The 11,809-nt window shown below is 39.1% G+C and overlaps 1 protein-coding gene across 1 annotated transcript in view; it reads right to left on the reverse strand.

Annotated features, from left to right (window-relative positions):
• The window catches only part of LOC106877651 (late secretory pathway protein AVL9 homolog), a 36,567-nt gene that overhangs the window by 10,504 nt on the left and 14,254 nt on the right, over window positions 1–11,809 (reverse strand). The window contains exons 2-10 of the mRNA XM_014926596.2: window positions 11,391–11,511; window positions 11,213–11,298; window positions 9,669–9,740; window positions 7,988–8,144; window positions 6,708–6,787; window positions 5,581–5,650; window positions 3,013–4,202; window positions 1,692–1,826; window positions 696–831 (exon numbers count right to left, since the gene is read on the reverse strand). Coding sequence (XP_014782082.1) covers window positions 696–831; window positions 1,692–1,826; window positions 3,013–4,202; window positions 5,581–5,650; window positions 6,708–6,787; window positions 7,988–8,144; window positions 9,669–9,740; window positions 11,213–11,298; window positions 11,391–11,511 — 2,047 coding nt within the window. The remainder of the gene's footprint in view (window positions 1–695; window positions 832–1,691; window positions 1,827–3,012; window positions 4,203–5,580; window positions 5,651–6,707; window positions 6,788–7,987; window positions 8,145–9,668; window positions 9,741–11,212; window positions 11,299–11,390; window positions 11,512–11,809) is intronic.

Here is an 11,809-nt window from a genome sequence, read left to right on the forward strand (position 1 = left end):
CACCACATGTCCATACCAGCGCAATCGTCTCTCTTGCACGCCACAACTGATGCTTCTAATGTTCAGCTTTTCTCTCAAGATACTTACACTCTGACGGGTATTCACATTGACATTACACATCCAACGGAGCATACTGGCTTCATTCCTTGCGAGCTTACGTATGTCCTCAGCAGTTACAGCCCATGTTTCACTGCCATGTAGCATGGTTGTTCGTACGCATGCGTCATACAGTCTGCCTTTTACTCTGAGTGAGAGTCCCTTTGTCGCCAGCAGGGGTAAGAGCTCTCTAAACTTTGCCCAGGCTATTCTTATTCTAGCAGCTACACTTTCAGCGCACCCACCCCCACTACTAACTTGGTCGCCCAAATCATAACCCTGCTGTTTTAAATAATACAGTCTTAGAAATATTACGATTGAATAAAAAGACGGGATGATCATGGATGGATTGCCTTTCACAACAGGTACATTCAACCAGAGCTGACCTGAGAGCTAAACAAAGACAGATCTATGGGTTGCAGCTACTTGTTTGGCTGACTATCAGAGGTGATCTGGAGCAGTACCTACTTTACAGCTAAGTGGACTGGGCTATTGAGAATTAAGAAAGTTTAAACCAATGGATACAATGTAGTGTTTGTAAGGGGACATGAGATGCTGACCCTTTACGACTGTCTCTAGCCAATCTATTAATAACTTACCTGTACCATCAAGGAAAAGGGTTTTATTTTCGGTGACAATTTTCACGAGGTAGTCTGCAAACCTCAAATCTGTTGTGGTTAGATTCAGCTGTTTCTTCAATTCATTGTCATGGAAGTCGATTCGTCCATCGTTTACCTAAGTGGTGGTGGTCAGGTCATGGAGGGAATAAACAAAAGAAATATGGTATGCTTAACATTTTTGGAAAATAGTAAAAGTAATTGTAAAGAGTGAATACAGAAATTTAATTTATTTAATTTATTAATTAGTTTAGAACTTAGAAAAGGCAGAGGCCATGATTTTTTTTACAGAGCCACCAAGACCAGCAACAGGGAAGTAATCTTCAGATCATATAGTTATCTTCTATACATGCAATGAAGTGGTGGTGGTGGTGGAAGTAGACTTCTGAGCGAACCTAGGAAACTATGTTGCATATGACTAAGTGATCAGGATATTCAACTGACGATCATAATGTTGTGAGTTCAATACCTGGAGGTGAGTTGTGTCCCTGAGCAGGCTACTTTATTTCACGTTGCTACAGTCAACTCAGCTAGCAAAAGTGAGTTGTACCCGTATTTCAAAGGGCCAGACCTGTCACATTCTGTCACACTGAATCTCCCTGAGAATTATGTTAAGGGTACATGTGTTTGTGAAGCACTCAGCCACTTGCATGTTAATTTCATGAGCAGGCTGTTTCATTGGTTGGATCAACTGGAACCTTGTTGTCATAACTGACAGAGTGCCAGTTAAAAAGCAAAAAATGTTGGCATTGGTTTCTACAAATTACTGAAGCAACACAGACACACACACTCATACGTGACCTTCACATTGTAGATTTACAAATCAATCATATAAAGAGGCTGCATAGGGTCTAGAGACACAATGAAACCCCTGCACGGCAGATGCGAACACACGTCCTTTAGGTAGGTAGCCCTGCACTCTATCCACTTACCAATCCTTGTCCCAGCCCATTGTTTCTACCCTCTGCAGCAACTTACCTCTACGACGACATCAGTGAGGTGTTTGCGCTGTTTAAACAATATATTTGTGGCACCGATTACAAAGCCCCGCACATTTACATCTTCAAGGAGATCAAAGAACTGCAGTGAGAGATAGGGATGACAGAGGCAGCCCTGAAAGGAAAAGAAAGATAAGAGAAAATAAAAAAAATGAGATTTATTAATAAAGGATGGGGGGGGCAAGGGTTCTAAAACCAGAATATGTGTACCCTTAGAGATATGCAAGAGAAATTCCAACAGGGTGTGAAAAATTTGCAAAAATACTGGAATTAGAAGTTTTCAACAACTACTTTTGAATGGTGTTTTCTCATGTTTAGTAAAACAGCTATCTGTATATCATATTTAATGTATATACACTGTTAACAGGCCACTTATTGCAGTATTTGTCCTGAAATAACATCTGTTATGGACATGCTGAGTTAAAAAACACAACAGATAGCTACAGGCATGGCTGTGTAGTAAGAAATTTGTTTCCCAACCACATGGTTCTGGGTTCAGTCCCATCACATGGCATCTTTGGCAAGTGCCTTCTACTATAGCCTTGGGCTGACCAAAGCCATGTCAGTGGATTTTGTAGATGGAAACTGAAAGAAGCCTTTTGTATGTGTGTGTGTGTTTTGTGTTAGTTTCCTCCCCCCAACACCTGACAAGCAGTGTTGGTGTGTTTATGTTCCCGTAACTTAATGGCTCAGCAAAAGAGACCGATAGAATAAGTACAAGGCTTTATAAAAAGAAAATAAGTTCAGGGGTTGATTTGCTCAATTAAAATCCTTCAAGGTGGTGCCCCAGCATGGCCACAGTCCAATGACTGAAATAAGTAAAAATAAAAGACGATAGATAAATATCAGGGGAAGAAGAAAATTCATTGGAGCATCATAGCCATGTGTTGTTGGGGATGCTTTGGGGTTTGAATAATTCACCCTTGCAAACATGGATGTTTTGTTCATCATCCGTAACCCTTTAGCATTCAGATTTTTCTGTCAAATATAATCCTTATTTATTACCTTCAACTTAGCGTAGGAGGAGGAGGCATTGTTTGCAGTTGTGTTTGTTTGTTTGTTTGTTTGTCTGTGGACAAGATATCTCAAATAAGGTCAGTAATTTTAGGGAGAGAGGGATAGTTGATTACACTGACCCCAGTACTTGACTGGTCTGTATTTTATCAACCCTGGAGGGATGAAAAGCAAAGTTGACTTCAGTGATGATGATGATGATGATGATGATGATGATGATGATGATGATGATGATAATGATGATGATGATAAAGAGTGGTAATTATAAAAAAGAAACATTTCCAGACCTTGGAAAATATCGCCAAAGGGAGACCATATTCATCTGCTTGAAGTGTTGTTGTCATGGCTATACCATCCTCGAAGGAATTGCTTTCAATATTCAAAGATGAGGGTTTTTTATTTGACCCCTGGTGGGAATCTTCAGATGGGAGAAGTGGATCGTCAGCAGTGTTTTCTTTGGATTGTGTCAGCGTAGTTGATGAATTTTTCAATGGCATCTCGCAGGAACTGTCAGCAGTGGGATGTATTAGTCCAGCTGTGTCAGCAGGGAGCTCAGAAATAGCCTCAATCTTATGTGGCCTGGCATTTTTATCACAGACGACATTGGTGGTGGAAGTGGTGGTGGTAGCAGTTGATGGATCAGTGGAATTGCTTGACCCTAGGCACGGAGACCTTTCGCAATCACTCTTTGGATCATGTTCATCATTTATTTCAAGGACAATACGGTCTTCCTCCCATGAGAAGCAATCCTCTCGATCAATTTTACTGATTGACTCTGGAGAGTCCAGTTCTTCAATGCTCTCACTTCGTTTCAGGTCTTCAGATAAGGTTTCATTTTCATCAACCTCCAGGTCTACCTTGAGGCGCCTCTCTGAGGAGCGAGTCTTCCCTTGGTCTTTGAGCAAATTGTCTTCTGCAACCATGTGACCTAGAGTGGTCTTTGTTGTGTGATCATGTAATTCACCCCTACTGATGACAGGAGATGAAGATCCATCAGCATGGGAGGAAATTCTACAGTTCTGATTGTTGTTATTTAACAAATCTTTCTCTGTGGCATCAAGTTCCATTTTTGTCACAGATGAAACAGTTGATATACCAGAGCTTGAATGTGAAGCATTGGTGTCTTTCGCAATGGTCATGTCTTTCTGAGATCCAGCTTCAGTACTGCATGCCAGAGACATTGCAGTTGCAGGGAATGTGTCTGATGAGGGTGGTGGTGCTGATCTGAATGGACTGCACGGTAAATCTGGCTCGTCATTCTCGTCACGGACTATCGTCTGATTCTCTGGCTCGGATGCTAGACTTGTGGTTCTTGAAGGTGGTCTAGGGGGGATGGGAATATCACAGTTGGTATTTTTGTGGTAGCTGACCTCTAGGAATCCGTCGTCGGATTCCATTTGGTGAAATTTTAATGTTGGTGAGATTTGTCTGTGAGGGGAATAGCAGGCAGATTCCTTCAGGCCATATTCTATTAAACCTGGATCAAAGAAACAAAGGAAAATATAACAGTAAAAGTTTAAAGAATTCAAATTAATAAAATACAAAACTAAAAGAGTCATGGGTTTCCATAATTTGGACAATTAGGATTCAAGTGTTTGACCAACAGAATTACCTGTTCCTGAGTTAAAGAAGAAGTGACTGAGTATACTATGTATAAAGCATTGGTGCTGGTGCCACATAAAAAGCACCCAGTACACACTGTAAAGTGGTTGGTGTTAGGAATGGTATACAGCTGTAGAAACTATGCCAAAATAGACAATTGGGGGTTGGTGTAGCTCTCCAGCTCCTGTCATATTGTCCAACCCATGCCAGCATGAAAAAAGATGTTAAATGATGAAGATGATGATGAAGATGTTTACTCTTCATGTAATTCTCTGAGGGAATCAGTGTGACCCCTGATGAGTTCTTATGCAGTTTCCATCTCCACAATTTCACTCAAAAAGTTTGGATTGATCCAAGACTATAAAGAATGACATTTGTTAAAGATGCCATGAAGTGGGACTGAACCCAGGTCTTTATGAGCGTGAAGTAAACGTCTTGGACCATTTGCCCATATTGTGCCTATAGAGGCTCAAAATGTTTGGGGGAGGGGGCCCAGTCGATTAGATTGACCCCAGTACACAACTGGTACTTAATTTATTGACCTCAAAAGGATGAAATGCAAAGTCAACCTCGGCGGAATTTGAACTCAGAACGTAAAGACAGACCCTCATATATTGCATTAATATTCCTCACACTTTCTGTTGCGTCGTTGCCTTTTTTGAACCCATAAAGCAAAATATGCTCCTCTGTCACTTCCATTATGGCTTTGCAAACATAATTGTTAAAATCGAACTGCACTCTTCAAAACTTGCACTAAGAGTAAGTACAAGGTAAAATTATTACCTACTTTTATAACAAGTTGATGCAGGTAATTTATCCCATCCCCCTCCAACTTTTAGTTCATGCAATTTCAAAAACAGCATTATTTATGGGATGATCCAATCCAATTTTATTGAAATATGTGGCATCCCCTAGCAGACAACTGGTACAAGGGAAATAATCATTTTTCCATAATATTTGGTAGGATTAGAGGTTTGACTTTGAAATTACGGAATAAAGACTAAGATGCATAGAATACACATATTTATAATTTGTTTTGCTTACTTATTACAAAGGTTTTTAAATTTCCAGTCTTAGGTAATTATGTACAACACTATTTCATTCTTTTTAGAAGTCATCAGCATGACATATAGAGATATTTTATATTTTACAACATCATCATCCTTCCTGTGCAAAGTTGATATTGGTGAGGAGAAATAAATGGAGATCAGTGAAGAAAAATAAAGAAATGCAAATGAACTTCAAGATCATACCTGGAAAGAGTGACATGACACCTAACATAGTTCGACACAGCTCTTGGACTGGTTTCCCTGTAAATAGTACCTGTAATAATAAATAAATAAATAAATGAATAAAAAATAATTTTGGGGAAGGGACTAGTCAAGTGTTAAACTGACACTTATTCATTGTTATTTTTTGCCCTCTTACAACTTGTTTGTAAATATCTGATTTTTCCCTATTACCCCATCTTTGTTCTCCCTTATTATATCATATTTTATTTTGTTTTATTAAACCTTTTTTGAGGTCCTTCCAAAAATTCCTCACACTGATGAGAATGACAATGCATGAATTTAATTAAAATTACTATGATTACAATTTTTTTCTTACATATTTGTATTGTCTTTTGAAACGTGCGTATGTATTGAAGCCAATTTTGTATTAAATTTAATTCTGATTCAACATCTTTTTCTCTTCCATTTTTTTAATACTTGTTTATGGTATATTTATACCTATAATGATATCTTTCAACTATTATTTTCATATTCTTATTACTTGCTCTGGCTGTTTTTATGAATATGATGAATCTTTATTAGAAATCATTTTTTCTCTCTTTTTGGATCTTTCAAAAAGTTTGAATTGTTCTTTTTGAACTTATTTTTTCTCATATATATATTCCTTGAATCCTAGGACTTATAAGGCTGGTTACCCACTTTCCATGGTATATAAGCAACCAAGATCACAACGCTCACCCTAAATGGGATGTTGGTTTGTTGTTAGTTTCAAGGCCAGCAATTTTGAGAGAAGGAGACAAGTCAATTACATCAAACCCCAGTATATGACTGGTACTGTATCAACCTGGAAAGGATGAAAGGCAGAGTTGACCACAGCAGGATTTGAACTCAGGACACAAAGAGCCAAAAGAAATGCTGCTAAGCCTTTTGTCTGATGTGCTAACGATTCTGCCAGCTCACCTGATGATAAAAAGATAGCAAACTTATCCAAAATGGTACTTTTAGCTCAACTCCCACTTCCGAAAATATCTGGTTAAAAGCTTCAACCTTGTTTCCATTAATAAAAATCCCTATCATCATCATCATTATGACCACCACCACCACCACCACCACCACCACCACCATCATCATCATCATCATCATCTTACCCGTCGTTCCAGAAGAAGGAGTTTAAATAAAATGAGGATCTTGTGACGATAAAGTATAACGAGGTCCCGAGCAGGAAGACCTGAAAGCAATGTAGAAGGCAGGTTTTAATAATGACAACTACAACATCAATAACAATGACAACAACAATAATCATAATAAGAAGAACAGCATCAAAGATATTGGATTGTCAGATAGTGTCATTTGTTTTTGCTTTTTTCTTCATGGCATCCTGTTGTCATACGCCCGAAAAAGAGGTAAAATTTAATCAAATTTCAAAAACGATAACCAACACTCTCTCTCCCTCCTGAGGCAGCCATGTTTCCCCGTCTAAAGCAAAACTCCTTTTTCTGTTGTAAAGATTGTTTGCCAACATAACATGGCAGTCCTGGTTTAGGACGAATGTTGCTGTAATTTAGCCCCAGGAGACATCGTCTCCAGCTGGCTATACGACACGATCTGTGGGGGTGCTAGATTCCCTTGTTCGAAAATATAAGGACACAGATCGTGTTGTATAGCCAGCTGGAGACGATGTCTCCTGGGGTTAAATTACAGCAACATTTGGCCTAAACCAGGACTGCTATGTTATGTTGGCAAACAATCTTTACTACAAAGTATTGTTGCTGAATATCTCTCGTGAGATTTAAAAAATAGTAATTTCCTTTTTCTGTTCCTCAATACTACTCACATTTCCCAGGTGTGGGGTTATGTCTTGCAAATTACCTAGTGACCTATCTGATGCTGGTTTCAAGTAGAAGAGCGTTCAGTACACTTTGTAAAGTGGTTGGCAGCAGGAAGGGCATCCAACTTTAGAAAGCATGCCAAAAACAGATAATCGGAGACTGGTATGGCTCCCAGCTTTGCAAGTAACTCCCAAAACATCTAATCCACGCCAGCATGGAAAGCTGATTTATGATGATGATGATGATGATGATGTAGAAGGATAGAGCAAAAAAAAATCATAAAACACTACGATAAAAATATTTTTCATGTTAAGTCAAATAACACAAGAAAGGATTCAAACAAATGTGGGGGGTGGGTGGGGGGAACGAATTTAACTGACAACCCAATAAAAGAAAATAAATGCGTGGGTGTCCGGTAAGAAGCTTGCTTCCCAACCATATGGTCCTGGGTTCAGTCCCATTGCGTGGCACCTTGGGCAAGTGTCTTCTACTATAGCCTCGGGCTGACCAAAACCTTGTGAATGGAAAAAGACCACTCACAGACACCTTAACGGACCTAGGCAACAATAACAACAACAACAACAGGAAGGTATGCTCACCGAGGTAGATTTTGGTGCTGTCAGTCTGGCTGTCTGTCAGCAATGTACTGAGGTTGCGGTATGTGTCAATGAGCAGTTCCACTTTACTGAAGTCTCTCTCGTCAAAGTAGGCATGAGTAATTAATTCCAGTTTGGTCTGGATTAATCCATAAAAGGGCTAGAGAAAGGAGAAAAAGAGGCAAATAAGCATATTATCTTCATTTTCATCATTATCATCAGCTGCATAAACACACTCATCGACATCACCAAACCCTGAATATAAGTCCCAAGCCCTATGGCTCTTCAAGTTGGTTATCCTGTTTCTATAGCATCTAAGTGCCTGACATCACAACCTTTTCCCCTAAATGAAGTGCCTGGCCCTAGCAGGGTGATTCATTTAGCGTTGAATTATTGAGAACAATGTGAAATGAAGTGTTTTGCTCAAAACCACAATGCACAACCAGCCTAGAAAGCAAAACCACAATACCATGACCATTAGTGCAATGCCCAAAACCACTCGGCCATGCAGTACCATAAGCATTAAATTCATCACCATGATCGAATTTACCAATATCCTTCTCCTTTGTCCTCATCATTATCATCAAATTCAGCATCCTCCTCCTCATCACCACTGTCATTTTTAGAAATAAGTTAACCAGAAAGGAAGGAGGAGGAACAATATCCAAGACATTTGCTGACCAATCCTAGACTGGAGACATGAAAGGTTTTGCTTGAATATTTGATGTGGCCAAGTTCTGAAAGTGGGACTTTCAGTGGGAGGCAAACTTTAAGAAGAAGGATTGGAGAACAGTGTCTATAATGCAGAGCTTGGGAAGTGAGACACTGTAGAAGATAATGAGAGGACTAGAAGGTGCTGGAAAGTTCCAGGCTTTAAGGGTATCACGAAAGGTCTGGTTGGAGGCCCAACCTTCTGAGATCTTTTATAGGGCTTAGAAAAAACAAAGGATCCCTGCAATAAGTGTGAATCTGAGAGGGGAATATGTTGAATAAAATCATAATTAACTGATTCTCCTGTTTTTCTTTTACTCAAAACCAGAAACTTTTCAGCACCCCTCATATATTTGTATAGTTTCTGTCTACTAAATTCCTCCATAAAGCATTGCTCAGCCTGAGGCTATAATAGAAGACGTTTATGTAAGGTGCCACGCAATGGGACTGAACCTGAAACCAATGTGGTTGTAAAGTGAACTTCTTAACCACACAGCCATGCCTGTGCCTGTCCGTGGACAAGATATCTCAAGAACCGCTGGATGGATTCACATGAAACTTTCAGGGATGTTTGGCATGAACTGATTAGATTTTGGGATCAATCTGGTACCAGACAAAGATTCTGGATTATTTTCCCGTTTTTTTTTTTTTACTTAAGTTTTGAGAGCAGTCAGGTTCATTTCTGGCAATCCCATTTGTGAGAGCATTCGAGTTTATTTCAGATATTCTCATTTTAAAAATCATCTCCGACTAATCATTGGGAGGATGTTAGTGTTGCCTTGGCGGAGGTTTGCGCTCTCTGAGTGCTCTTATTATTTTAATTTTGTTTTGCACAAATCAGAAGGTTAATGATGGACCCATTTTAATAATGTAGACCCCCATCCCTACCCAACTTGAAATTCTGCATGCATACTTTTAATATTAATTTAGTGAATTATAAATTTCTACCTGTCTTCCTGCTTCAATGACTTACCAGTTTGCTAAGTACACACACACTTTTCTGTACAGTGTTTCTGGTGACTTCCTTCGATCTGGTGATCAGGTCCTAGAAAGACAGAGGTACACATGGGATTAGAACACGCAACTGTTGTCATCACAACTGATGATAATTATACAACATATCTTTGTCTTTTATTTGTTTCAGTCACTGGAGAGTGGCCATGCTGGGGCACCCCAGTACTTAGTTTTCAAATCTAGCACTTATTCTATCATTCTCTTTCATCAAACAAGGATGTAAACGAAACAACACGGGTTGTCAACTGATGGTGGGGGGACAAACACAAACTCAATGGACCATACACACACACATATATATATGACAGTCCTCTTTCAGTTTCTGTCAGCCAAAGCCAAAAGGCATTGGTTGGTCTGAGGCTATAATACAAAACAGTTGCCCAAGATGCTGCACTGTGGAACTGAACCCAGTACCATGGGGTTGCAAATGTGAGCCTCCTAACCACACGGCCATAATCTATTAATGGGTTTAATTAGCAGTCTTCATGTACTATTGTAGTAGTAGTAGTAGAACATGTCAGAGCAGGAACCAGTTGGGGGACTGGCATTGACCACGTCTGGATGGTGCTTTTTACACACTACCAGCACAGGGTATTGTTTGATATCCGTTTTGCCACGCTGGCATGGATTGGACAATTTGACTGCAGTTGGTAAGCCAAAGGACTACATCAAGCTTCAGTGTTTGCTTTGGCATGGTTCTCTCTAAGAAGGAATTTTTTGTTATTATCGTCATTATTTAAATTAATCATTTGTTAACCCTTTTGTTACCATATTTCTGTTGAGATGCTCTGTGTTTCTTTCAATTAATTTTAAATATAACAAAGAATTTAGTAAAATAACTTAGTTATCATTAAGCTAGTGTTAGGAACATAAATTGTGACTAAGGTTTGGTGGGAGATTTTAATTCAAAACTTATGAAAACAAGACATTTGTACTCGGAGCCAGAACCGGTTTCAGGCAGGTTGGTAATGAAAGGGTTAAATTAATAATTTGTTAAGGTGACTCATTAGCATGCTGGACAAAATGCTTAGTGGCATTTCTTCCAGCTTTATGTTCCGAGTTCAAATTCAGCCAAGGTTGACTCTGGGGGTCAACCTTTCATGGGTCAATGTAACTGATTTACCCTCTCCCCCAACACTGCAGCCTTGTCTCAAAATCCCAAACCATTATTATTATTATTATTATTATTATTATTATTATTATCATCCTCATTTCAATGGCTTGGAAGAATCTAGAACATCATAGAAGTACTTTGCAGTTTTTGTTTCAAGTCTTTAAGTTTTGAGGTCAAACCCCAGTAGTAGTAGTAGTAGTAGTAGTGGTGGTGGTGATAGCTGACACGATAGTAACTAGCAACAGTAGTGTACTACTACTGCAACAACAACAACTACTATTAGTGACACTAGCAGTAGTTGCTGTAGTGGTGGTAGTAGCTGTTGTTGTCATTGTCAAAGTGGTAGTAGTAGTTGTAATAATAAAACTCCATATTTAATAATAACTGACCTTTGAGTCCATCTGCTGGTAGCAAGACACACCATATACAGTACTGTATTCACCATCTCTGGATGGGAGATGAAAGAATATGGTATCTGGAAAATAATAATAATAATAATAATAATAATAATAATGATAATGATAATAATAATAAACAGAGATAAAGAGAGTACACAACTGTTCTTACCTTTAGTATAATTGTGTGCACCATCAGGGAGAGCAAGTGATGGTAGGTGGCGCCACTCATCGGGTAGTTCATGACTGTCCACTGAGTTACCTTCAATCAGAGGTGGGTAGGAATATTCAACCTGTGCAAGAATAACAAGTTAAAGGTGATGGTAAGAGTAGAGATACACAGAAAGTATGTATTTAGTTCCACTAAAATGAAGCCCTACCAAGGACCTTTTAAGACTCTTTACTCTTTACTCTCTTTTACTTGTTTCAGTCATTTGACTGCGGCAATGCTGGAGCACCGCCTTTAGTCAAATCAAATCGCCCCCAGGACTTATTCTTTGTAAGCCTAGTACTTATTCTATCGGTCGCTTTTGCCGAACCGCTAAGTTACGGGGACGCAAACACACCAGCATTGGTTGTCAAGCGATGTTG

Source organism: Octopus bimaculoides, chromosome 9 (assembly GCF_001194135.2).
Source record: "Octopus bimaculoides isolate UCB-OBI-ISO-001 chromosome 9, ASM119413v2, whole genome shotgun sequence".
NCBI lineage: Eukaryota > Metazoa > Mollusca > Cephalopoda > Octopoda > Octopodidae > Octopus > Octopus bimaculoides.